General features: G+C 49.9%; 1 protein-coding gene across 1 annotated transcript; it reads left to right on the plus strand.

Annotated features, from left to right (window-relative positions):
- The first annotated feature begins 390 nt into the window (after positions 1 to 390).
- SDC4 (syndecan 4) lies at positions 391 to 24,088 on the plus strand. Its single transcript, XM_049869351.1, has 5 exons — positions 391 to 502; positions 15,434 to 15,572; positions 17,854 to 17,900; positions 18,742 to 18,940; positions 23,083 to 24,088. The coding sequence occupies exons 1-5, from the start codon at positions 437 to 439 to the stop codon at positions 23,232 to 23,234; spliced, it is 603 nt and encodes a 200-aa protein (XP_049725308.1). The 5' UTR covers positions 391 to 436; the 3' UTR covers positions 23,235 to 24,088.
- Positions 24,089 to 27,497: the final 3,409 nt, after the last annotated feature.

Genomic DNA, 27,497 nt, shown 5'->3' on the forward strand with positions numbered 1-27,497 from the left:
CAAAAGAAGTTCGCTGACCCCCTCTGTGTAACTACCCATGTCCCTGTCCCTTTTGGAAAGTCTTCAGTACCCCCAGAAGGTAATGCACCCAGTTTAAAAAGCGCTGGTCTAAACGGAAGACGCTGGGCAAGTCCTTCGCGTCCCTGGGCCTCAGTCTCCTCAGCTATAAAATGGGCTGAGACGCAAGCGCTCTGGGGGCTGGAGCTGCCGGTGGGGGTTGACTGGGAACCGGCCCGGGTGCGCGGCGGGTCCCTCGGGGTTTCCACCTCGATGGCGGGTCGCAGCGCCCCGGAGGCCCAGCTTTCGCGGGGAATTCCGGGCCAGGCGCGGGCGGCGGCGGCGGGGGCGGGCCGGGGCGGAGCCGCGCCGCCTATAAGACCGGCCTCTCGGCCGCCTGGGGCCACTCGCCGCCGCCCGCGCCCTCTGCCCCGGAACTATGGTCCCCTCCTGCCAGCTCGCGCTGCTGCTCCTCGTGAGCGTCGCCGCCGCCGCTGCGGAGTCGGTAGGTGCTTGGAGGTACCCGGGGGGCGACCGCCGCGGCGGCGCCTCCTTTGTTCCTGGGAGCCGGGGATGGGGGCGTTCGGGGGACTGCGCGCCCCGCCTCCAACTAGGTGCAGAGGCCGGGGAAACTTGGTTAGAAACTTGGCTCTGGGACCCGGGGCTCCGAGGCTGGCTCCTCCGTGCGCTGTGCGCCCCCAGCCTGTTGCTCCTCCCGCCTGCCCTGGCCTCAGCCCCGCCGCGGGCTCCAGGCTCGGACGTGACCAAGCCGGTGTCATCTCTTCTCCCCCCACACGCGCCCCTTGCCTCGTTACGATCCTGGGGTAGGCTCGAAGCCTCGAGCCGCCTCTTCACATCCTGCGGGCGCTCAGCGTGGGTAGCCTCGGAGCTCGACCTGGCCTGGGGAGAGGGGAAGGGAAGGGTTCGATGGGGCGCTGCTTCACACACGGGGGAGTGGAAGACGGAGCCGTGACCTTAGCCCTCGCCCTAGTCCTGCCACTGACTGACTTGTGACTTAGGAAAGGGCTCTGCCCTTTCTGCGTCTCAGTTTCCCCATCTGCACAAAAGAGAGGAGGTGATTAGGGCTTACTTAGATCCTGGTTGCCTAGTGGTTAGGAGCTACCGCTGCTAACCACAAGGTTGGCAGTTCGAATCCACCAAGAACTCTTTGGAAACCGTATGGGACAGTTCTACCCTGTTCTGTAGGATCACTATGAGTCAAAATCGACAGCACCGCAGTGGACTTGGGTTTTTTTTTTTTTTTTTTTAACTAAGTTGGGACTCTGATCCTTAGAGTGTTCATGGAAGGTCTGGTTTAGGATTCCCCAAGAGTTGAGCCTTTGCATTTTGCACGAAGAGTTTGTTTTTGCTGAACTGCAGAGGGAGAGACTGAAGCGCCCGCCTTGAGTGGAGTGAAGCAGGCTGGGGAGAGAAGGCCTTGTCACTGCCCACTCGTTCCCTCCTAGTTTACAAAGCTCTGTACCCGGAGAAGCTCCATTTACCCCAGCAGCCAGCCGGCTGGGGACGAGGGAAGCAATCTCATTTAGGAAGTTGGGGGCATGGGAATTGCTGAGAGAGGCGACCTGCCTCCCAGGAACCTGGTCCTTGTGTCCCCTTCCTGTCCTTTAGTTTTGGCTTCTAGGGGGAGTGAGTCCCCGGAGTTTAATCATTAATGTTAATTCCTTTGAAAGCCCTGAGGCTCCTACTTCCCTGAGCTCACTTAGGGGAAAGTCCTTTCTGCCTGAAAGGCTACTGTTGGGGAATGAATGAGACCCTGAGCAATAGCCCTCAGGGCTGTTCCAGGCACAGTTCCAGGCAGGTAGCGGTGATAACAAACATATAGTGCTAACTCTGTGCCTGGCCCTGTTCTAAGGGCCTTACATAGATCAGCTTGCTTAATTTCCATGACAACCCTATTTACTAGTCTAAACTCCTGCAGCAAGAGAAGTTAAGTAACTTGCCCACGGTGATGCAGCTAATAGGGGCAGAAACCAAACCAAACCCTTTGCTGTTGAGTCAATTCCAACTCCTTAACGACCCTATAAGACAGGGTGGAACTGCCTCATAGGGTTTCCGAGGAGCGGTTGGTGGATTTGAACTGCTAACCTTCTGGTTAGCTAGTTAGCAGCAGCTGTCTTAACCACTGTGCCACCAGGGCTCCAATAGTGGCAGAGCAGGATTCAAATTTAGGCAGCCAAGCTTCCAAGTCCTTGCTCCAACTCTTAGTCCTCTTGGCTTCTCTGTGTATGGCTGCTGTGGGGTCCCATTTCGGGCACCTTGGAATCTGTTGAGATTTGGGCCTGGAAGGCCTCAAAGAATTCTGAGGTGGAGGGGAGCAGAGGCCCAGCGTAGGGTGATGATGTCCCCAAGCCAAGGGCAGCCATGCCAAAAGGTTAGCTGCTGAGCCTGGACTAGATAGAACCCAAGTCTTCCCCCGACCCCCACCCCCTCCGTGGAGTACTCAAGGAGGGGGCCTTGGTGATATAGTGGTTAAGCTAACCAAAAGGTTGGTGGTTCAAACCCACCAGCTACTCAGCTGGAGAGAAATGTGGTAGTCTGCTTCCTAAAGATTTACAGCCTTGGAAACCCTATGGAGCAGTTCTACTCTTTCCTATAGGGTCGGTATGTGTCGAGTCAATAGCAGAGGGTTTGGTGGAGTGCCCTAAACTAGGCCTGAAGGATGCATTGAATTTGAGTGGTTGGGGAGCCATCCATTGGATATTGGACTGTCGATCCAGGCGGTGTGGGGAAAAAAAGGAAAAGACCCAGGAGGCTGCTGAGGTCACCGTGATGGACAGTCACATGCCAGTCTAGCTCCCAGACTGCTGAGCCTGCAGGTGCTTTGGGGTGAGGAGCAGATAACCATGGCCCAGGGCTGTCAGAAGGTTGTGGTTTGGAGAATGGGGTTGTGTCATTGCTGTGTATGGTTACTGAACAGCTGGGGGAGAAGTCAGCCCTGGGCAGCTGCTTCCTGAGAGGTGTCCCTCTGTCTTATCTGTGGTGAATGCCACAGACCTTCCACTTCTAATTGGGTCTTAGGGTTTCCCCTCTTACCCTTCCCCCCTTCCTTCTTAGGTTGTGGCTGGAAAAATCAGATCTAGTCACAGCTGTTAGACTATAGAGATGATCTGGTCTGACGTTTCATTTTACAGGTGGAGAAAAACGGAGGCCCAGGGAGAAAAGTTTTGCCGATAGCAGTTATAATATATTGAGTGTTTCCTATATGTCAGGTCTGATGTATTTTATCCTTGCAAAAAAAAAACGAGTGCAGGAATTGTATTAGGCAACTTACAGATGAGGAAACTGAGAGGTAAAATGGGTACCGCTTGGGACCAGCATCTCTGTCCAGTAGTCCCCCTCCTCAACAATGCTGTTGGGGCCCCTGCTTACATTTGAGGTTTAATCTAAAGGCCTGCGCTCTCCCTGGGTGGTGTCCTACCCCCCTGGTGCCACAGGTTTGGGGAAGAGAGCCCAGGCTGAGCGCCCAGCCGCCCTCTTCTCTGTTTCGTGGTGGCTGCCATCCTAAACCAGTTCTTCCTGTCCAGCTGGGAGCATTACCCTGATCTATTCCTACCACTCCCTCCCTGGCCCCTTAAAGGCCGCCTTGTTTTGGGAGCTGAGCCCCCCTCCAGAGCTGTTCTGCCCAGGGGCATAGCCCACCGACTTGGCACTAGGCCCAGGCAGTTCTGGGGAGGTGTCCCCCGCCCACCAGGTATACTTGAGCTTAAGGATATTTCTGGTCTGATTGAGGGTTTGCTCCTCGATTGCACAGAAGTGGGGGTGGAAGCGGAAGCCCAGGAGTTTCTAGGACCCTTGAGTGGCCAGTGAGAGCTCTTGGGACCTCTTGGGATCCCAGAGTTACCAAATTCCCAGGAAATATCTGGGCCACACTTTGAATGAAGAGCTCCATAAGGTTGGGAGGAGATCACTTTCCCTCTTGGGCTGCATCCCCCGTCTGTAAAAGGAGGGATTTGAACTCAAGAGCTCTTCCCAGCTGCAACATTGTTGTTGTTGGGTGCTGTTGAGTTGATTTTGACTCATAGCAACCCCATGTGGCAGTAGAACTACCCCACAGGCCTTTCCGTTGGGTGGGTTCTAACCACCAACCTTTCAGTTAGCAGCCGAGTGCCTAACCGTTGCGCTAACTGGGTTCCTTGACGTTCTATTCCAAAAAAAAACAAACCCACTGCCGTTGAGTCGATTCCAACTCATAGCGATCCTATCCTATAGAGTAGAACTGCCCGATAGAGTTTCCAAGGAGCGCCTGGCGGATTCGAACTGCCAGCCTCTTGGTTAGCAGCTGTAGCATTTAACCACTACGCCACCAGGGTTTCCGTTAGTAGTTAATAATTAAATACGTATGATGCGATGTGCAAAGGGTTATGGAAACTATAAAGACACTAAGGCATTCCCTTCCAGGAAGAAATTCATGGTTTATGAGGGAAACCTATCAAAATTCCGAGTCCCCCTGCCCACATACCCAGGGCAGAACTCTGCTCTATCTGTTTTTAGTGAAATACCTGGCCCATAGTTTTAGTGCTGGGGAATGTTTGTATGAATGAACAAATTCACGCGTGTAATTTCATTCTGAAGGTGTGTTGAGATTATTTATTTCTAACATAAATGCCTTCCAATGATGTATGTGAGGTAGGTATCATTATCTCCATTTTACAGAAAACTGATGCTCAGAGGAATGTAGTGGCTCGTCCAAGGTCAGAACCAGGTCTGACTGATCGTGCAAGATGTCTGGCTTAAGTGTCCTCAGAGAACATTCCAGATGAAGAAATGTGCTAGGTTGGAAGTTCAGTGCCTTGGATCCTACCTCTGAGTTGCTGGGTGACCTTGAGCATGTTTGGGCCTCACTGCCTCCAACTCTAAAATGAGGTTGGACCGATGCCCTCTAAGGGTCCCTCCAGCTCTGAGAGCCTGTTCATGGAGGGAGGGCGCATTCTCACCCTCCTTAGAAATGAGTCTAAACAAGTCCCAGTCTCAGAAAAGAAAGGGAGGGGGGCATTCAGCTCCTGCCATCCCCAGCTCCTAGAAACCGTGAGCTTTTCCAAGGACGTGGAGTGCTGAGCCGGCAGCCTGAATGAGGAGTTGGGGAAGCCAGGCTGGGCTCCCAGCCCCAGCTCCTTCACAGAGAAACTGGCTTCTAGCTGTCTTCAGCCTCTTGGACTAGACTGGTGGGTGGGTGTGATTTCCAGAGAACACTTAAAATTGAGGTAAGGGGCTGATAGGGCTTCATGAGTCACTGGAGAAAGAGAGCGGTAGCTTGCCTGCCTGAGTCACCCATTTCCTTTCAACCTCTTGGCTAATAGGATGGCTCTGGGGTGGGGGTGTTGGACTGGGCTCAAGAGTCTTGCCTTGCCCTTTGGGAGCCTATTAAAGATAGTGTCAGCATCTCAGTGTCCAGGGCCTTGAGAAATAAGGGAAATTCTAGGCCCCAAACCTTCACAGCCACTTGCCTGTGTTTGGACTTTGACTGGTCCTCAAAATCAGTCTCTAGGCCTCTGCGGAACAGGGAGCACCTTTTTTTTCTTTTTTCTTTTAAAGCAAAACTGAGGCTGCAACTGGTGTGAGTTATAGGGCCCAGCTGGTACAGTTCAGATTTGATTTGACCCTGGTTTTTCTGATGTCCCTTCCTTAACTTCCTGGGGTTGGCACAGAAACTTAGTGGTTTGGAGTTCGCAGACCTGTCGAGTCCGCCTCTTACTAGCTGCATGACTTTGGACATGTACTCACCCTTCGGGAGTCTCAGCTTCCTTGTCTCTCAGAAGATCATAGTACAGTTGTGGTGAGGTTAAAGATTACAAGGTTGCAAATAAAGGCACCTAGTACTATGCCGGAGCCCTGGTAGCACAGTGGTTAAGAACTCAGCTGCTAACCAAAAGGTTGGCAGTTCAAACCCACCAGCTGGTCCTTGGAAACTCTATGGGTCAGTTCTACTCTGTCCTATACGGCTGCTATGAGTCAGAATCGACAAGTTGTGTGTGTGTGTGTGTGTGTGTGTGTGTGTGTGTGTGTGTGTTTACTGTGCTGGGAGCTCTGGTGGTGCAGTGGATAGGCGCTTGGCTGCTAACCAGAAGGTTGGCAATTTGAACCCACCCAATGGCTCTGTGGGAGAAAGACCTGGCAATCTGCTCCCATAAAGATTAAAAAAAAAAAAAATTTTTTTTAACAGCCTAGAAAACCCTATGGGGCAGTTCTACTCTAAATGGGGCAGTTATACCTGAAATCGTACCTAACGACAGTACTATGCCTGGTAGGGAGGGGGTGTCCCTTAGAGATAGCTTCGTTCCTTGCCCCAGGCTACCTTGATGCCTGGTGGTCCTGCACATTTGAGGATTCCACCCCCAGGGCCCCTGGAAAGCCTTGTCCCCTCCTCCCTTTCTCCTTCTCCTCCCTATCTTCCCCACAGCTGGGAGGTGTATAGGGTGGGGCTGTTGGAGCCTAAATCTCCCACTTGTTTATCTTAGAAGTGGGCTGTTTGCTAATTATCAGACGGGTTTATATTTAAACAAGAACTAGTTCCTGGCAGCCCCACCCCTCCTGCCAGCATCAGCAGGAACCCCACGCTGAGCTGAGCCATTTGCAGCCTGGAAGGAGAAGGGGGCCGAAGGTTTGCAAGGGTTCAGGACCACCCAGGACACTGCCCAGGACCGGGGCCACCCTCCTGTGTTGGGGGCAGTGTTCTGTACGAGGAGAGGCAGAGCTTGTCTTAAGTAGGCGGAGGGAATTGCAAATACCACTCCGGGCTTTGGGGCAGGGGGAGGGGTAAGGATAGAAAAGGTGCAGTCTTTCAGAAAAGCCAGTTTTCATTGCATGGTGCCCTGGAGAGGGAGGAGAAGGCTTATGTCAACAGTGGGTGCCTGACTTAACCCTGAGAGCAAGAAGCCTGACTTCTGGGTCTGGTGACCTTTGGACACATTCCTGCAGCTCTCAGGGCCCTTCTCTCCCTGGAAAGTGGGCAAGTTTCACACCCAGGAAAACCTGAGTCCCATTCCAGTCCTGCTGCTTACCTGGTAATAAGTCACTTTGCAGGGTGGGAGGCCCAAGTGTCCTCTAAAACACGGATGCTGACACCTGTGCCACTCAAGGATCATAACTGGTATTTGGCAAACCGGACAGTGCTGGCTTGGCGCAACAGTTAAGCACCCCGATGCTAACTGAAAGGTTGGCAGTTCAAACGCATCCAGTGGCTCTGCGGGACAAAGACCTGGTGATCCGATCCCATAAAGATTACAGCCTAGAAAACCCAATGAAGCATTTCCTACTCTGTCACATGGGCTTGCTATGAATCGCCACCTAACAACAACAACAACAAAAGTGCTGGCTTAAGTTCAGTTGTTTATTAGCAGCTAGATAAGCGCTCTTAGCCTGGCCATAGGGGTTGGCTTCAGGGGGATGGTGTCTGCTGGCCTTGAAAATAAAAACCGATGGTTATAGTTCTTGAGGTTGAGACCTTCTCAGAGGGCTCCAGGACTCCCCTAAAAGATCCACTCTGTGATCTTAACAGTTGCTCCAATTTTGACATTCTACAGTTGCCATCCACCCTTTCTATTCCCAGCTGCCCCCACTCTCCTCTGCAACCCCCCCGCCCCAGTCGCTTTCCCACCATCCGGCCAGGCCCTGCTACTCAGCCCCCCCTTTCCCAGCACCCCTGAAGGACCAGGGAGCTCGGCTGCCCCAGTTTTCTCTGGCACAGAGTGGAAGAGGCTGCTAGTCAGGTGACACCTGGGGTAATGGAAAGGGGAGGCAGGGAGCGGCTGGTATGTGTGGAAACTATGACTTGGTGGAGAGGGCCGGTGGACCTGCAAGGACTGGCTGTACCACTCCAACCTTGGGGCGCGGGGGCAGGGGTGGCAAATGGCTGAGTGGTCACCACAGTTGGGACACTCCTGACCCTAGGGAAACCCAGCCGGGAAATGTCTGTGGGACAGACTGACCCTGTCTGGAGCAGTGACTTCCCCGGGTGATGGCAGAGGCTGGGAAGGGGCAGGAAGCCAACACCCAGGGCTGATCTAATCGTCCTGGAGGAGGCTGTGGAGGCTGTCGACTGCTCTTGAGAACACAGGAGGCTTGTTTATGTCCCGAGAGCCTCCCAGCCCTCAGATCCAGCAGGGATTTCGGATCTACTGCCTAGATTACAAGCCCCAGCTTCAATGCACCTCTGTCTGTGCCGCCCTGAGGGAGCCAGTCCCCTCCCGGCTGTCTCCACCGGTAATCAGAGCAGCGCCCAGCTTGGTTACAGGGCCTGGAGACAGAAGGAGGCTTGTCTATTTGAGAACACCCGTGTCCAGGTGGGGAAAGTGAGGCCCAGGAGGGAATCTCCCAAAGTCACCCCAGGAGTTAGTGGCAAGGGTGCTGGATCCCCTCCTGGCAGGGGGATGTCCAGAGGCTCCAGAAGCTCTCAGTGTCTATTCCTAGCTGGCACCCCAGGACCCCAGAGCCCCTGTTGTGGGAATGGGCTGCCCTGGGGGGTTGGGTAGTGAAAAATTGGCTTCTCACTGTGCCAGGTCTGGCTCTCTCCAGAGTGATCATGTCCAAAGTAACCTGACCTTGGAGTAGGCAGAGCCTGCCATTCGAATCCCACCCCAGACCTGGCTTAACCCTTCAGGTACCAGGCTAGAGTGTTTTTTGTCCCCAAGGCAGACCAGGAAATACCCTGGGGGTGCAGGTCCCCAAGCAGAATTTCGGGTGTCACTGGTCACTCACTGCTGCCTGCTCCTTCTATAAAGATACAGGGGTCTTTCCTGTGTCTCTGTCTGGTTAGGACAGGTGCTCAAAGCTGTGTGACCTTGAACAGGTCTCTGCCCATCTCTGAGTCTGTTCTTTTGTACAGTCTGAATGGACCTGATTGGTTGTTGAAAAGTCTCTGGTCTCAGAAGCAAAATAATAACTCTTGATAGGGTATGTCCCTTTACAGTTTGCCAGGCACCTTGCCACCCACCAGTCAGCTTCTTTCCAGCAATAGAACTCTGTCTATAACTTTTCCCAGGTCTCCTACCCTTATAACACTGACCCCTTTAGCCAGGAAGCAGAAGGAAGGTAAACAAAAAAAGCCAAACCCACTACCTTCGAACTGATTCTGACTCATAGCAACCTTGGAGGACAGAGTAGAACTACCACATAGGGTTTTCAAGGCTATAATCTTTATGGAAGCAGACTGCCACATCTTTCTCCAGTGGAGTGGCTGGTGGGATCGAACCTCTGACTACTTTAACCACTGCAGCCCCAGGGCTCCTGAGAGAGGGCAGGTGGGGGTTAATAATAGCCACTATTCATTGAGCACCTGCTGTATACCAGGCCACACCCACAGCAATGCATTTCATTCATTTAATCCTCACTCATCCTGCAGGTGTAATCAGCCTTGATTGTGTAATCAGCCTTGGTTAGGAAGAAGAAACCAAGGCTTCAGGATGTGAAATAAATTCCCAGGCTTCTATTCTTAGGTAAGGAGCTCTGGGGATGCAGTGGTTAAGCGCTCAGCTGCTAACCCAAAGGGTCAGCATTTCAAACCCACCAGCCGCACTGGGGAGAAAGATGTGGCAGTCTGCTTCCATAAAGATTTACAGCCTTGGAAACCCTATGGGGCAGTTCTCCTCCATCCTATAGGGTCGCTATGAGTCAGAATTTACTCGAAGGCAACAGGTTATGGTTAGGAAGTGGCAGGACTGGTTTGCGTGTGGATCTGCATTTATACGGAAACACTGTGGTGGTGGAAGCTTCATTTCCCACCAGATGTATGGGCCCTAGTTTTTACTCATTATGGGGGAAGTCTGACCCTTGAGAAGGGAAGTAGGGAAGAAGGATGATTATGCCAGTGGCTCCTGTTGGTGATCTCCTTCTAGAATCACTCTGGTGAGTTCAGCAGTGGGAACCCAGAGTATTTATACCCCTGTCCCCACCTGTTTGCCTTGCCCAGTTACCCTGCAAGTGTCCCCTCCTGAAAGAAGCCAGAGTCAAATGTGTCCTTGACCCTACCTCCCCTGGAGAGGAGCCAGCTTGGGGGAAGGCTCTCTTGCCCTCTCCCTCCTCTCCTCCCACCAGTTCACAGTCAATCAAGCCCTGACCCTGAACTCTGGTGCCTCAGCCAAGTTTCTGTTCCTTTGTTTACACAATACTCAATACTCGTTTAACCTAGGTTTACTCCTAGGCCAGGGGAAAGGGTGCCCTGGAGCCCTGGCAGTGAGTGTTGTGCGCTGTGGGGTTAGTAGGGTGGGGAGGTGAAGAGTGAGCGGCAGTGAGAACCCTGGTTGTGGTCAGCGTGTGCACTTGAGAAAGATGTAGCTTTGAATTCCAGCTCTGTTGCCTTCTACCTGGGACACTTTGGGTGAGTGACTCAACTGAGCCTCAGTTTCCTCATCTGCAAATGGTGAGAGCTCTTTCCGAGGCTATTAAGCCAATTAAATGAGCTCATATGGAGAAAGAGACCAAGACAATGGATACTTGTGTTGGTCACCCCAACCCCCATACTTTCCTGGGGTGACCGAGCTGTAGGACTTCGGGGTAGGGTTGGTAACCTCTTCCCAGTTCCATTCATATAATCTAAGGACTAGATGGGGGAGTGTGTTTAGAGTGAGGGCTGCTGCCTGTGTATTTGTTAGGACCCTTAGGGGCAGCCAAGACCCTTGAAGGGGAGGGAAGACAGTTCCAGCCTAGGAGCCAGGAGACCTAGGTTCCAAGTCCAGCTCTGCAGCCAGCCGTTGGGTGACCTTGGCAAAGTCCCTTGTGTAGTCTGTTCGGTTATAAAACGAGAGGGCTGGGCTCTCTGGCCTCAGATACCTTCTTTTGGCAGGTGTTAGTCCCCATGGAACAAAACAGCACCTACTTCTTGCTAGTTCAGGAAGCATCCAGAATCACTGACCTCCCAGGTACCAATCCCAGGTGCCCACCAGCCATGGGGGTCGGCAGGGTCTATGGGACTCAGGCCCACTGCCTTATTTAGCTGGTGATTTCTGTCATGTGTCTGTGCAAAGGACAAAGATACAGGGAGACCTGAGGGCCCAGATAAGGTGCCTGGGTGTGCACACATATGTGAACACACGTGCCCAGGCAGGGGTGGGGTGAACTGAGAACAGACCACATCCTTAGCCAGGAGCAGGGTGGGATCCCTCCCTGGTCAGGACTGGGTCTGGCTGCTGGGTGGCCTGGCTCTTCAAAGCCACCCCAGACTGAATGGGCCTTGTCTGAAGAGGGCGAGGGAGGGGAGGGCTACTGGCCTTCTCTTACAAAAAGGGATGCATTCCCATAATCCCATGGGGCTTGGCCCTGTCTTGCTGGCCTAGTCTTAAAGGGCTCCTACTCACTTAAGAGTTTCCTCTCTTGGCAGGGATTGTGGGCAGAGAGGGTACCCCTGGAGCTCAGGAAAGATTTAATTTCCTATGTCCCGCCATCAGCACTGCCTCACAAAACTTCTTCCAAGTCTTCTGGGTAAACCTCCTAGGCACAGATAACACAACCTTTGAAGTAGGCCTTTTAGAAGGTTCCTAGGTTTGCACTCCACTACTAACCTAAAGGTTAGCGGTTCAAACCCACCCAGCGGTGCTGCGGAAGAAAGCCTTGGTGATCTGCTTCCGTAGGGGTATTCGTACGCTGTAACACATGAGGTTGCCATGAGTCGGTATCAGCTCGACAGCAATGGGTTTTTTTGTGTGTGTGTGTCTGTATCGTTTTTTGGTCCTTTAGAGCCCTGGAATGGTTGTCTGATGGAGATCTAATCCTGGCCATGCCTCTGGCCCCCAGTGAGACCTTAAACAAGTCATTTGTCCTCTCTGATGAACCCCATATAAAAATCTTGGTTTCGGTTTCCATGTTGCTACTGACTTGGCTGCTTGCTCTTCACAAGGCTCTTCCTTTCTGAGCCCTCATTTCACTGACCTGAAAGGGAGGTAATTACAATCAGCCAATCAGTCTTTTTGAAACATCCCTTATCACTTTCACACACTAAAAGAGGCAGGATTTGCAAACAACATTCCAGGCTCCTGGGGACAGGGACAGGTGGGGACGGTCTCTTCTGAGAAGAACCCAGTGCTGGAACCCTAGCCCCTGCCTTGAGAACTTTGAGCTCTGACTCCTACAGCAGTCTGGTCTGTAGGCCTGGCCAACAAGTGGCCAGAGTTTCTACTTTCCCTCTCAGCTGGACGCAACTCCACTGAACAGGGCCTGGGGCAGGATGGCAGCCCTGGGTACAAGTGCTCATGCATGGATTTATGTGCATGCGGTTAAAAGCACAGGGGTGACCCAGGCTTGAGTTCTGGTCCAGCATGGCCACTTTCTACCTCCTGTGTGACCTTGGGCAAGTGACTTGACCTTTCTGAGCCTTTCCAACACTTACATTGTTGTTAGGTGCCTTCAGTTGATTGTGACAGAGTAGAACTGCCCCATAGGATTTTCTAGGCAGCAGTCTTTACAGGGAAGGTGGGGGTGGGTGTCACAGTGCTTAAGAACTATGGCTGTTAACCAAAAGGTCAGTGGTTCAAACCCACCAGCCACTCTTTGGAAACCTTATGGAGCAGTTCTACTCTGTCCTAAAAGGTTGTTTATGAGCCGGAATCAACTCGACCGCGATGGATTTTGTTTTGCTTTTTTTTGGAATTTTTAAAGGAGCAGATCTCCAGGTCTTTCTTTCATGGAGCCACTGGGTGAGTTCGAACTGCCAGATTTTCAGTTAGCAGCCCAGTATTTAGCCACTGTGCCAGCAGGGCACACTCTACCTCTACAAAACAGGTCTGTTAAGAGTTCCTACTTAGTGGGTTTTTTACTTAGTGCTAAGTGCTTGGAAAGCCACAGAGGTCCTGCAGTTTTAGATTCTGGGCCCCGAGGGACTCTGCAGCAGGAGATGGGGTCAGAGCCTAGGGACCCCGCCCTAGGTAACTCAGATTACGCAACCACGGAAGAGCCTTCCTTCCATGCTGCCAAACCAAAGCCACAGATACAGGCTGTGTGCGGGGGCTGGAATTCCAGCGCCAGCAGCCCAACAGCTCCTGATTCCCGAGTTGTGAAGTCATCCCTAACTGGGCCTTAACCCCTGCTGGCTCCACACCCCTACGGGTGCCAAGCTTTCAGCAGATTTCCCCGGCCCAGGGGCAGGGGGGTACTGCCCACTGCCTTCCCGCTCCCTTCCAGGAATCCAGCATCCTGCCCTCCTGGAGGTGGAAGAGGGCAAGATAGTCAGGTTTCGTCAGCCCCCTCTCCCCGGAAGTCAGGGGCGGGGTAGTGCAGGAGGAACCTGGCCCGGAAGTGGCCTTTCCTGGGCCTCTCCCACAATGATAACTTTGTCCTAGGAACAGGTATTTCTTCTAGACTCCCCCCATCACACTGGCAGGCACATGAGTGTCAGACACAGGGCTAGTCAGAAACGGAGACCCAGGCTCTTTTGACTTTAGCTGTGTGGCTAACTTGCTCTGTGACTTGTCCATGTTTGAATAGATGTTCAAAAGACTGCATTACCAGAGTGTGCTCGTGTGCGTGTGTGTTAGGTGCCGTTGAGTAGGTTCCGACTCACAGTGAACCTGTGTACAACAGAACGAAACACTGCCCAGCCCAGCTCCGTCCTCACAGTCATTTCTGTGCTTAAGCCCATTATTGCAGCCATTGTGTCAATCCATCTCATTGAAGATCTTCCTCTTTTTGTTTCAATGACCCTCTACTTTATCAAGCATGATGTCATTCTCCAGGGACTGGTCCCTCCTGATAACACGTCCAAAGTACCTGAGACGAAGTCTCACCGTCCTTGAAGTCTCACCGTGCTCGCTTCTAAGCAGCATTCTGGCTGTACTTCTTCCGAGACAGATATGTTCTTCTGGCAGTCCACGGTATATTCAATATTCTTCACCAGCACCACAATTCAAAGGCATCAATTCTTCTTCGGTCCTCCTTTTTCATTGTCTAGCTTTTGTATGCGTACAAGGCTATTGAAAATACCATGGTTTGGGTCAGAAGCACCTTAGTCCTCAAAGTGACATCTTTGCTTTTTAACACTTAAGGAAGTCTTCTGCAGCAGATTTGCCCAATGCAATGTTATTTGACTTCTTGACTGCCGCATCCACCGTCCTTGATTGTGGATCCAAGTAAAATGAAATCCTTGACAATTCTATCTTTTCCCTGTTTATCATGAGTTGCTTATTGGCCCAGTTGTGAGCATTTTTGTTTTCCTTATGTTGAGGTGTAATCCATACTGAAGGCTGTGGTCTTTGATCTTCATCAGTAAGTGCTTCAGGTCCTCCTCACTTTCAGCAAGCAAGGTTGTGTCATCTGTATAACGCAGGTTGTTAACGAGTCTTTTTCCAATTCTGATGCCACGTTCTTCTTCATATAGTCCAGTTTTTCAGATTATTTGTTTAGCATACAGATTGAATAAGTGTGGTGAAAGGATACAACCCTGACACGCCTTTCCTGATTTTAAACCACGCAGTATCCCCCTGTTCTGTTCGAATGACTTCCTCTTTCATCTACGTACAGCTTCCACATGAACACCATTAAGTGTTCTGGAATTCCCGTTCTTCATATTGTTATCCATAATTTGTTTTGATCCACGGTGTGCTTAGGCACTCTTGAGTCACCAGGCTTGGGCCCCACCCTGACCTGGGGTTGTCCTGGAACGTGGGTGAGCTAGCCCTTTCTGTCCCATCCCAGTCTGACTCAGCCGGGACAGGTGTCCTGGGCTCGGCAAGGCCGAAGTCAGCAGCCCTCTGCCTGCTGTGTAAGAATCAATTGTGACCGCAGCATAGAACCCTTGAGTGTCGTTCCTCAAGCTGGCCTGTGTGGCTCTGGAGTCAGGCAGCCCCAGGTACTTGTTCCTGTGTTTTCTAGTTGTGTCACCAATACGATGTCATGTATTTAATGCCCAGTTTCCTTGGCCGTAAATAGGGTTAAACACCTTCAGAGTTATTTAGAGGCTGGCACATAGCAAGTGCTCAATAAATAGTACCTAGTCATATCAATATTTTTGATTATTACCATCTTCATGATTTTGATTATTACCATCTCAGTTATTTTTATTGGGGAGACCTGGTGGTGCAGTGGTTAAAGCTCTCAGCTTCCAACCAAAAAGTTGGCAGTTTGAACTCACCAGCCACTCCTGGGGAGAAAGACGAGGCAGTCTGCTTTTGCAAAGATTTACAGCCTTGGAAGTCCTATGGGGCAGTTCTACTCTGTTCTATAGGGTCACTGTGGCTTTGGTTTTGGTTTTGATTATCTTTAATTAGCCTCAAATGGGAAGAAAGATACTGCCTTAGGTCATACAGCAAGTTAGGGGCAGAGCCAGGTCAGGGCCCAGGCCTATGGATTCTGCCCTGGCTGTCTTCCACTCTAGGTTCACCTTCTACCACCCTGGGTTATCTCCAGCTTGCCTGCTCCACTCCCTTTTGGGGTTCAGGGGATGTTGTAGAAATCAGAGGGCTGTTGGCTGATGTGTCTCTTTTTTCACCCCTAGATCCGAGAGACAGAAGTCATTAACCCCCAGGACCTCCTAGCAGGCCGATACTTTTCTGGAGCTCTGCCGGACGATGAGGATGTGGGGGGCCCCGGGGAAGACCTCGATGACTTTGAGCTGTCTGGCTCTGGAGATCTGGGTATGGAGAGGGTGTATGGGCAGGGCACAGGGCTGGAGGAATGGTATCCTCACCTCCTAGGAGGGTGTTCACACCTTGAGACTTAAGGTGGGGATTTTCCTCCAAACAAGGGGAAACCAAAGGAACTGGATTAACATTTTCTATTCTTGAGACCCTCCCAGGTCAAGTTGTTTGTTTTGGGTTGGTTTGTAGCTCTGGGGTTTTCGAGCATCAGCCTGAACCTGGCCTGGTAGCCTCCTTGTTTTGGCTTGAGAACAAGGTGGGGTGGGAGGACAGGATGAGGGTATTGTTTTCTGCCTTTGGAGGAACCAGCTGAGGAGCCAGGGGGTGTGTGTGGGCAGTGGTGGGGGTGGGGAACGAAGAGCCATCCCCTGCTTCAGTAGGAGGTGAGGGTAGGCCAGACCTGGGGGAAGGGACCTTTCTAGGTCTTTCTGTGACTGCCTGTCCCTGGTTTTATGGCCAGAAAGAGCTACTGAGAATCTGCCTCCCATGGGCAGAGTGGTGTAATGGTTCAGAGTTTCAGATTTGGAGTGACACAGTCCTGAGTTCAAACCTCTGCTCCTGTGACTGCTGAGCCTCAGTTTCCTAATCTATAAAACGGGAATAATAATGATAGTACCATCAGTGTGGTGTGGTCTGAACTGAGTTAAAGCTCTCAGCACATACCAAACACACAGTAAATGTTTTAAAATAATGATGGTAATTTAAAGCCGTGCTTCTCAAACTTCAATCCATTTGGGGGTCTTCTTAACGCAGATTATGATTCAGTAGACCCTGAAATTCTACATTTCTAACCAGCGCCCAGTGATACTATGATACTGGATCCACTATAGAGCGGGAGTGTGTGGAGTTGGCAAAACAGCTGCCCCACTACCAGCTTACAGATTCCCTTTCCCTAAAAGAGCCACAGAGGCAAGTCATAGGAGCCCTGTTTTACTAATGAAGCAACTGAGCAGTGGCATCACTAGGGGGGTGCAGGCACACTGGGTGACACCGTCAGAGAAGGTGACACCAAAATGACTAAAATTTTTTTGCATTGTTTCAACAGACATTATTTTTTATAAAAATATCCCTGTAGTTATAACAACAAAAACATTTTTTTAAGCCTAGCTTACATGTATCAATATATCTGTTGTTGTTGTTAGGTGCCATCGAGTTGGTTCCGACTCATAGTGACTCTGTGCACAACAGAACGAAACACTGCCCCGTCCTGTGCCATCCTTACAATAGTTAAGCTTGAGGTCATTGTTGCAGCCACTGTGTCCATCCACCTTGTCGAGGGTCTTCCTCTTTTCCGCTGACCCTGTACTCTGCCAAGCGTGATGTCCTTCTCCAGGGACTGATCCCTGGAGATAGGTATACCTACAGAGTTATACCTACAATATACCTACAGAGTTAAAACTCTATGCTAATTTACTTTTTGAACCTTCTAATGCATTCTGGGAAAACCTGTGGTGTAGTGGTTAAGTGCTATGGCTGCTAATCAACAGGTTGGCAATTCAAATCCACCAGGTGCCCCTTGGAAACTCTATGGGGCAGTTCTACTCTGTCCTATAGGGTTGCTACGAGTCAAAATCGACTAACGGCAATGGGTTTGGTTTTTCTGGTAATGCTTTCTGGTCAGAGCTGTCATTACCCAATTATAATGATGCTTCAAATCACGTGGTTTCGTCTGCAGGTGCTACAAGCATGCGCTGTTGCTCTCATGGCTGCCAATGTTTTTATAGTCATCAGTTTTGTCCGTTTCTGGTGTTTTTTTTAGCTACAGTATTGTGGTAATTAGTATAATTTTTTGAGAACGAAGTAGTAATTAAAGGAAAACCCATTCCCAGCGAATTGATTCCGACCAACTCATACCTATAGGATGGAGTAGAACTACCCCATAGGGTTTTCAAGGAACAGCTGGTGGATTGAACTGCCAACCTTTTGGTTTGTAGCCGAGCTCTTAACCACTGTGCCATCAGGACACTAATTAAAAGGAAAGAAAGAGTGATACACGGGAATTATAATTGATGAGTAGCATTAGTACAAAAAACATTATTAAGGAGTCTGTAGGGTCTGGTACGGGAGGAGGTCTGTGGGGGTGGAGTGGGGTTGACACCATGAGTACTCTACTGGGTGACACCAACCCTAATGATGCCACTGCAACTGAGGCTGGTTTGGGGTGGGAATGGTCTCTCACTGAACATTGAGCATTTGGGGGTTGGTTCACCCCAGCCATGGCTGAAGGAGTCGTCATCTGGGGTAACCGACCTGACACACAGCCTTTTTGACCCTGCAGATGACTCGGAGGACCCCAGGATCTTCCCTGAAGTCATCCATCCCTTAGTAAGTAGCTACATGCTTTTGCCTCCTCTATCCCCTTGCTCCACTATAACACACCTGTTGAGAGAGGCAGGAAATACAGCCCCCATATAGGTAGAGTACATGGGGATCTGACCCCACTCAGCATGAAAGCTTTTGTCTGTGACTCTGGGCTCATTTTGGGGTGGGCATGCTGCAGGTCAGAGGTAGTCTGTTCCCCTCCTCGCTGCCCACCCCCCAGGGATAGGCATCCAGCCCCTTATCTGAGTATTTGTAGCTATTTCCCAGCATTGATAACAAATTGTATATATAGTTCTGTGTACTATATTCTTCACTTAATGTGCCCATAAGGATTTCCTCACATTATTAAATGTTTTTATTCATTTTTATAGGCTACATTTAGTTCACCTTATTGGTGGAAGTGTTTTTTATAGTTTTTTTGACATTTTAAAATTATAACACAGCAGCAAGCATCTTTTACACATATATCTCTGATTAACTGCTTAGGACAGTATCCCAGAAGCAAAATTGCTGCCTGAAAGAGAAGCAAGTTTGAGGGTTTTGCCACACTGCCCTCCCAAGTGGTTTCTCTGGGATACCCATTGACCAACAGTGAGCGGGAACCTCTGAACCCTGGCTCACACTGTTCATTGCCCATTTGGGGGAGATTTACTCGAACAGTTCAGGTTAAGGATTTGACAGCATAATTTTTGAGAGGTGGTTTTTGGTTTCTACTCTAGGACCACATGGCTTAGCCCGAGAGATGGTAGTTTCTCCACCTGGCTGAAAGTCCCTGTCCCCTGCCATGAGTTACTCCCCAAACTGGGCTCAGGGTTTATCTGCTCTCCTCCTTTGCTCCATCCAGGTGCCTCTAGATAACCACATTCCTGAGAGGGCAGGGCCTGTGAACCGGGTCCCTTCCGAGCCCAAGGAGCTGGAGGAGAATGAGGTCATCCCCAAGAGGATCTCGCCCTTTGAAGGGAATGAGGACGTGTCCAACAGGGTGTCCATGTCCAGCACTACCCAGGGCAGTGGCATCTTTGAGAGGACAGAGGTCCTGGCAGGTAAGGTCCTGTTCCATTACCTTGAAGGGGGAAGAGGGCTGTGGGGGTGATGCCCCTTGGCAGAGATGGCCCTGGCCCATAAGGCTCCTTCTTGCCCCTTCCCTTTGATGCAGCCACCTTCACCCCCTGTCGGGGCACGCTGGGGCGGTCAAGGACTATAACCACTCTGATGGGGTAGCTCAGGCTGATTAGATTCTGAGTCCCTGGGTGGGGCGAACAGTTAAGTACTCCACTGCTGTGGAGCAGTTCCACTCTGCACATAAGAGGTTGCCAAGAGTCAGAACCAACTTAAGGGCAACAACAACTGGCTGGGTGCAGCCTGGTGGAGGAGGAGAAAGAATCGCAAATCAAAAAGCTTCTAAAGACTAGGCAGGAGCCCCTCACTTGCATTAAGCCTTTTTTGCTTGTTTTTCAAAGCACTTTCTCAGGCTGGGTTTGGCATCCGGGAAGTTAATCATGAAAAGTAACTTCCTTTGAAAGCCTGGAGGTTCCTTAAGATAGAGTTGGCTTCCCCTAGCAGGCTCTCGGAAACCCTGGTGGCATAGTGGTTAAGAGTTTGGCTGCTATCCAAAAGGTCGGCAGTTCAAGTCCACCAGGTGCTCCTTGCAAACCCTACGGGCCAGTTCTACTCTGTCCTATAGGGTCACTATGAGTCAGAATCGACTCAGTGGCAATGGGTTAGCAGTCTCTATCACTTGCTAGCCTTGTGACCTTGGCTGAGAGCCTTTTGATCTCCATGGGCCTCTGTTTCCTCATCTGTAAAATGGGTACAGTGATACCTTCCTTGGTTGATATCATAACTCCATGAAAAATAGAATGTGAGACAGCTTTCCAAACCATAAAGGGCTGCTTTGATTTGCTAGTATCTGTCATTTAATCCTTGTTGACCTTTGTAGCTGGGTCGCAGGGTATCTTCATGTGACAGATTAAGAAATTGAATGTTAAAAAGAGGTTAAATGTTTGGCCCCAGTGCTATTGATCGTTTTATACCAGGGGAAAGCTCTGTCAGGAGCAGCTTGGTCCAGCCTGGCTGGGGGGACTTTAGCTGAGGCGGTGACTGGCTCTGGCAGCCCTAGAGGTGGGTGTGGCCTCCAAGGCTGGGGGTTGTCACAGGGAGCTCCCTTCCTGGCCAGGTTTTACGGGCGCACCACAGCTGGCCTGTCCGGATAAACTGGCCTAGTGGGTGTGTATCATGAGCCCTGGGAACCAGCTGAACCAGCAGCTGGAGGAGCTGCTGAGAGATGTAGGGAGAGAGCCCTGTGCTAACTAACCTTCAGCCAAGACAGATAAAGGATCTTGTCTGCTTCTTGCCAATGAGGCTTACTGGGATTTTGGCCCCAAGTGACACATGCCCAGTTCAACCTTGAACCCAGCCTCCAGAACATGAGCCAGTGTTCTTTTTGGCTTTCTTCTTCCTTCACTACTTGTGCAGTGTGGGGTGGGGTGGGGGTGCTGTCAGACCTGGAGAGACTCTTAGAGGCCATATAGTTTTTTTTTTTTTGCCGGGAGCGGGGGTACATTATATTGTGGTTTAGGTAAAAACTTACAGATCAAATTAGTTTCCCAATCAACGGTTTATACACAGCTTGTTTCGTGACATTGGTTGCAAATCCCCGACTGTGTCAGCGAGACCATATAGTCTTGTAGGTAGGAGTCCTGGTGGTGCACATTGTTCAGTGCTTGACAGCTAACCGAAAGATCGGCAGTTCAAACCCACCCAGTGTCTCAGCAGAAGAAAGACCTGGCAATCTGCTTCTGTAAAGATGACAGCCAGGAAAACCCTGTGAGCAGTTCTCCTCTGTCGCATAGGTTCACCATGAGTCGAAACTGACTCAGCACCTAACAACAAGTCTTGTAGGTTTCAAACCTACAAGGTCTCCTAGGGGTAAAGCCATTCCTGTCTTTCTTCAACCATAGTCTTGCTGTTAGCTGGCATATTTGGGATTTGCACGAGGTTTTGCTTCAACCAAGAAGTGTTTCTGCTGCTTTTAAAGGAAAATTTAAAAACCATTGATCTAGTCTAAGCAACTGTTCCTTGTAACAGGGAGACTGAGGCCCAGAGAAAGCAAACCACTTGCTGTGAGTCACATAGCAGGAGGCAGAATGGAAGCCAGGCAAGGTCGGATTAACGAGTGAGCAAGGTACAGATGGGCTTAATTGTGTTTACTTGCTAATCCGTGGTGAGCAATTTCGCATGGGCGTCACCACATCTTTCACGTGCTGTAGGACGGGTGAAAATGTGCCCTGCGGGTTGGTGGGAGGGCACAATTGGACCTCTGTGTACCTTGCTTCTTGGAAAATCTGCCCTGAATTTAGCCGGGTCATTGCTTCGATCTTCCTGGTTGAGAATTATACAAATATAAGGTCCTCAAGTGAAAAGTTGTATCCTGAGCCAGCTGAAGTGGGGCCTCCATTCCACTAGCTTCTAAACAGCACCTGGGAGTTATCAGGTGCTTGCGTGTTATCAGGTCCCCACAACAACCTTATCAGGTGGGTATGGTTATCTATGCTCTTATAGATAAGGAAGCTGAATAAATAACTTGACCAAGGTCACAAAGCCAGGACATGGTAGACCTGGTGTCTGAACCTAGGACCAGGGTCACTCTGAGGCTGCGCTTTCACCCGGACCCTCTAGGCAATCCCAGCACAGACCAAGGGCCTAACAGAGGAGCTGGGGTTGCCAAGGAGCGGAAGGGGATGGAAACAGGAATGGAGGTGAGGCCTGATGTTCCCTGTGCTTTTACTAGCAACTCCTGGGGGCACTTCAGGGGCCCTTGGTTGCTGCTTCTTCATAGGACTTGTAGGCCAGAAGGAACCTTCCTGGCTCCTTTGTGCCAGTCTGCCCCCATTCTGTATATAGATTTGGAATGTGTGCAGGGCTGGAAAAATAATCTTCTTAGCCTGAGTAAGACCGTATTAGGGGACTCAGTCTGCCACAGAAAGGATCCTGTGAGACATCCCTGCCCCCTCAACACACAGGAGTGAGCCATTCAGGCCACCTGCCATAATAGAGAGGGAATAGATGTTGTGCTAAAGACATCTGAGATTAGAAGCCCACATCTGCCCCACACTAGCTGGTGCCCTTGGACGGTGCTCCTCTGAGCCCAATTGTTAGTGTTTTATTAAGCAATAGCTGTTGTGCCAAGCCCAATTCAGGGTGCTGTTATTGTTGCTGGGTGCTGTTGAGTTGATTCCGGCTCATAGCGACCCCGTATGACTAGAGTAGAATTGCCCCATAGGGTTTTCTAGGCTGTAATATTTATGGGAGCGGATGGTCATATCTTTCTTTAGCAGAACTGCTGGGTGGGTTCTAACTGCTGAGCTTTAGGTTAACAGCTGAGTGCTTAACCATCGTACCACCAGGGCTCCTTTCAGGGTGCTAGGAACACAGATAAACTACAGAGGTTTACAATGAATGAGCATATGCTATGCGGTGGGGACTATGCTGAGTACTTTAAATGGATTCACTTGTTTCATCCTTAAGCCTATGAGAATAGATATTTCCATTTCACAATGAGAGAGCTGAAGGAACTTGCCCAAGATCACAGTCAATAAGGTGGGGGCTGGGGGGGCGGAGGGGATGGATAAAACTAGACCTTAGCTGCAGAGCTATATGTGGGAATGTGAACCACTGTATATCATTATCTATGATATCAAACACGGTTGCCATTGAGTGATTCTGACTCATGGTGACCCCATGTGTACCAGATAGAACTGTGTTCCAGAGAGTTTTCAATAGCTGATTTTTCAGAAGTACCTTGCCAGGTCTTTTTTTCAAGGCACCTCTGGGTGGACTTAGCAGCTGAGTACGTTAACCATTGGCACCACCACCCAGGGACTCCATCTTTAGCACAGTAACGTAGCATGTATATATTAGTATGCTATATATGTGTATGGTAGCGTATGCCTGTGTATATATAGAAGCGAAGGCCTGCATTGGGTATGTATGCACACAGAGGGCACCACGCTGCTAAGGTCTGCAGGATAAGTATGTCTAGAGGCATTTCCACAGCCTGTGAGTTTCTGGCTGTAGGGGTTGAGATTTACAACGTGTATTTTGGGGGATGCAATTCAGTCCATGATGGGGTGCCCAGGGTCCCACTAAACGGCTTTCACGCTCACCTCCCCTCTCTCCTCTCCAGCTCTGATTGTGGGCGGTGTCGTGGGGATCCTCTTTGCCACGTTCCTGGTCCTGCTGCTGGTGTACCGCATGAAGAAGAAGGACGAAGGGAGCTACGACCTGGGCAAGAAGCCCATCTACAAAAAAGCCCCCACCAACGAGTTCTACGCGTGAAACTTCCCACGGGCACAGGCTTGGGCTGTCGGGGGAGGGCAACCCAATACTGACCTATCAGTATCTCCAGCTCTGACCATGTTTAAATGTCAGAAGATGAGACATCATCTTCTATTGTTCTTGCCTGGCTCTTCTCGATTCTCTGGGCCTCAGTTGCCCCAGCAGAAAAATGGGGGTTCAACTTGCCCTTTCTGAAGGCAGCCTGAGGACTGGATCATTTCTTAACCTTCCAGCTTAGAGCCTAGGACCTAAGACCAGCTTAGAACCTAGCCTGAATCATACCCCACCCAGAGCCCTCAGAAACCAAGGGTCCAAGGGGGGTTGCTTGGATCCTGGCTGGAGGTCTGCCACCCAGTTACTCCCTTTCACAGCCCGTCTCTGCCAGGAATTGGGAGAAGGAACCAGAACCAACTGCGCCCTGAGATGTGTCTGTCCATGGGAAGGTCTCCATCACACTACAGGATTCTCTGTGGTATATCTTAGGCTGTTCTGGGCTCTTTCAAGTGACTTCTGGAAATCAGCATTTTTTACTGGGGGAGGGGAGGGAGGGAGGGTGAGGAGGAAGAGCCGAAATTTCATACTGACATGGATTTGTAGAATAGTTGTAAACCTATTTTTAGTGGGGTTTGTTTGTTTTTTAAACGGTTCATTCCTTCACGCAGAGTCTCTTTCTGCCTGGGCAAGAGTGTGCTGAGTCTTTATTTAATGGTGTTTTGTTTTTGTTTGTTTCTTGAAAAAGAGCCGGAGATATGATTTTTATTAATATTTTTTTTATTATTTATAGCTTCAGATAGGGCCTCTCCTTCTCTCTAAATTTTCTCTCCCATCTTTTTTTTTTTTTTTTTTTTTTTTTTGACATTCTCCCATCTATGACCTCGGCCCTTTCTGAGGCTGCTTCTTCTAAGAAGTAGCTTTTGCTAAAATATAATTTTCCAGCAGATCCCAAAATATAATGCAGAGGATAGTGGGATATTTGTGTCTCTTGTAATATATTATTATTCTTCCTGGGTTCTAGAAAAATAGATAAATATATTTTTTCAGGAAATAGTGAGATCGTTCCAGTTGAAAGTTGGCTGGGTGTTGAGTGAGTGGCTTCTGTGTGGCTGGGTGGGTTTTTGCCTGTTACTCTTGCCCGTTTCTCGTGCATTTTTTTGATTGGGCTGGAACAGTTGAGAGTCGATGGTTCCTCTCCTCTTTGTATTTTCTGCTTTGGGTCCAGCTGGTGTTCCTTTCTCCCAGCTCTAGACTGCACTGTCCAATATGGTAACCCTGGGCCACATGTGGCTATTTAAATTTAAATAAATTAAAATTGCTTGAAGTTCAAGATTCATTCCTTGGCCACACTAGCTACATTTCATGTGCTCAGTCGCCACATGGGGCCAGTGTCTACTGCACTGGATGTGCAGATGGAACACTTCCACCTATTGGACAGCGCTGCTTAGAAGACTAAGCTGGCTTAACAAGTCACAGCTCTGGCGTTCCCTGGATGACCCTTGTCTCCCTGGGCAAGGGTGGAGGGTGCGGGGTTTGAGGCGGGGGACTGATTAGGCTCCAGCTGGAGCCCATCATCTGGGATCCTCCTTCTCGGAGAGGAGAGGCCTGGTGGCCTGGCCTGGGCAGACCATGTCTTTCCTTGACCCCACTGGCTGGAGTCAGGGGATCACCTTACTGCCCCCGCTCCCCACACACACACACCCAGTGGCCATTAATGAGCTCCTTCACTGCCCCAACCCAGAGTCCCAGCTGGCTGGGTCCCCTTCCGCCCCCCAGGCCCTTTCCCTTGGGCGATTGTGGGTGCAAATACCTTTTCTGCAGCCACCTTTCATACTTGTCTGTTACTGATTTTTTGATAAAAAGATAATAAAACCTGATACTTTCTAGATTGCCTCTTTTTTTTCATCTTTTTTGTTGTTGAAAATATACACAGCAAAACATACATGAATTCAACTGTTTCTTCATGTACAATCAGTGACATGGATGACATTCTTCAAGTTGTGCAACCCTTCTCACCCTTGTTTTCTGAATTGTGAGTGACACACACTCAGTCCCCCAAGCTTCCCATCTGATCTCAGTTGCTATTGTCAGTTTGCTCCCATACAGTTCTTTAAAAGAGCATAATGCTCGAGGCAGGCATTCAGTACTAATTAAGCTAAGTGCCTCTGTCATTTTAAGACTCATAACAAGTCATCCTCTGCAGACTCTGTACCCCTTGATCTCAGTGGAGCAGAATAGGATTCCCCCCACCAAACCGCCTCCAGGGGGTGGGGGCAAGGGATCTAGGCAGCTAAGAGAGGATGGGGAGAAGTCAGAACGTGCACACTGGTGGCCTGGGGGCGTATCGTGCCTACCTCAGTGTTCTGTTTAGCTTGCACTGTTTATAAAACAAAAATCTTTGAATGAGTTGCCAACTATAAAAGTCAGTACATTTCTCGAAAGAATCCAGAATCTCCACTTAGGAAAAACAGAAAATAAGATCTGGCAGCTCTTGGCCTGCATTGTCGTTAGGTGCCCTAGAGTCTGCATACAAAAAAAAAAAAACCAAAACCTGGTGCTGTTGAGTCAATTCGGACTCATGGGGACCCTGGAGGACAGAGCAGAACTGCCCCATAGGGTTTCCAAAGAACAGCTGTTGAAAGGTCTGCAGCCAGTCTCCTAACCACAGTACCACATATCAACAATAAAACCGAAACGAAACAAAAAAACCTGTTGCCATCAAGTCGATTCTGACTCATGGTGGCCCCATGTGAGTCAGAGTAGAGCTGCTCTGTAGGGTTTTCTTGACTGTAAGCTTTATAGAAGCAGATCTCCAGGCCTTTCTTTCGTGGGGCCACTGGCTGGGTTTAAACTGCTAACCTTTAGGTTAGCAATTGAGCGCAAACTGAACCACCTAGGGCCATGACAATAATACATGTGCTCAACAGCCACCTGTGAGAGTTGCTGAGAGGCGGTGGCCCATCAAGACAGGGACTCTGCCTTTCCACAGTCTCCATCTCCTGCTTCCCTCCTGTTTGTCTGCTTGGCCTCTGCAGACACTGTAGCTTGCAGGCAACACTGATGGGTTCTCTTGTTCTAAAAACAAACCTGTGAGTGAGTAAGGCCAGCCTATCTACCCACAGCTTGTCTGTGCAGAGTTGAACCTAAATCCCAGGTCCTTGGACTTTGGTGGTTCTTGCTTGGCACCGTGTTACCCAGTGCTTCACTGGGGTGGAGAGAAAGACACAAAAGAGTTGGTAGTTGTCACAGCAAACTCTCACGTCACCCCGTGGGCCAGGAACCCATTTCAAATGCTTTACACGTGAACCCATTTAATCATCAAAACAACTCTACGAAGTAGGTGCTATCATTAGCTGCCATCGAGTTGCCCCCTGACTTGTGGCAACCCTGTGTCCAATGGAACCAAACGCCACCAGGTCCTGCCCCATCCCCATGATCAGCTGTGGATCAAGCCATTGTGATCAATAGGGTTTTCATGGGCTGATTTTTGGAAGTAGTTATCTGAGATTTTCTTCTTAGTCTATCTTAGCCTGGGAGCTCTGCTGAAGCTTGTTCAGCATCATAGCAACATTTGAGCCCCATTGACAGATGGGTGGTGGCTACACACGAGGTGCATTGGCTGGGAACCGAACCTAGGTTTCCTGAATGGAAGGTGAAAATTCAACCACTGAATCACCATTACCTACAGGTGCTATCAGTATTCCCATTTTACAGATGGGGAGGCTGCAGCTAAGAGATTAAATAACTTGCCTAAAACTACACAGTTTACAAGCAATAGAGGGGACTTTGAACCCAGGAAGTCAGGCTTCAGAGTCTGCTCATAACCACACTGACTGTCTCCCCTTCTCTGGGGGCTACCGTGAAGTGGCAAGTCTAGTCTCTTAGCTCAAATCCCTACCAAGGTCCTTTCTGCATTTTTGCTGAGTTCCAGGAGCCTTGAGTGGGTTTCTGTTCCTCATAAATTGTGACTTGCAGAAGGTTCTCACATCTATTAGAGCTGTGCTATCAAACATAGTAGCTACTAACCACATGTGGCTATTCAAATTTAAATTAGTTAAAATAGAAATGAAAATTCAGTTCTTTAGTCACGCTAGCCACATTTCAAGTGCTCAATGCCCACATGTGATTAGTGGCTACTGTGATTAGGCAGCATAGATACAGAACATTTTCATTATCACATAAACTTCTATTAGAAGTTTCTATTAGTGAATGGTGTGAGATGGGTCAGGACCTGTGGATTCTGATCTCACCTTTAACTTCTACCTTGTG

The sequence above is a fragment of the Elephas maximus genome, chromosome 25 (genome assembly GCF_024166365.1).
Source record: "Elephas maximus indicus isolate mEleMax1 chromosome 25, mEleMax1 primary haplotype, whole genome shotgun sequence".
NCBI lineage: Eukaryota > Metazoa > Chordata > Mammalia > Proboscidea > Elephantidae > Elephas > Elephas maximus.

Excerpts from the sequence above, each read along its gene's own strand:
- SDC4 (XM_049869351.1), top strand. The coding sequence starts at position 437 with ATGGTCCCCTCCTGCCAGCTCGCGCTGCTGCTCCTCGTGAGCGTCGCC. Across the intron at positions 15,573-17,853 it reads GTCTGGCTCTGGAGATCTGG|ATGACTCGGAGGACCCCAGG; the intron begins GTATGGAGAGGG and ends TTGACCCTGCAG. Across the intron at positions 17,901-18,741 it reads CTGAAGTCATCCATCCCTTA|GTGCCTCTAGATAACCACAT; the intron begins GTAAGTAGCTAC and ends TGCTCCATCCAG.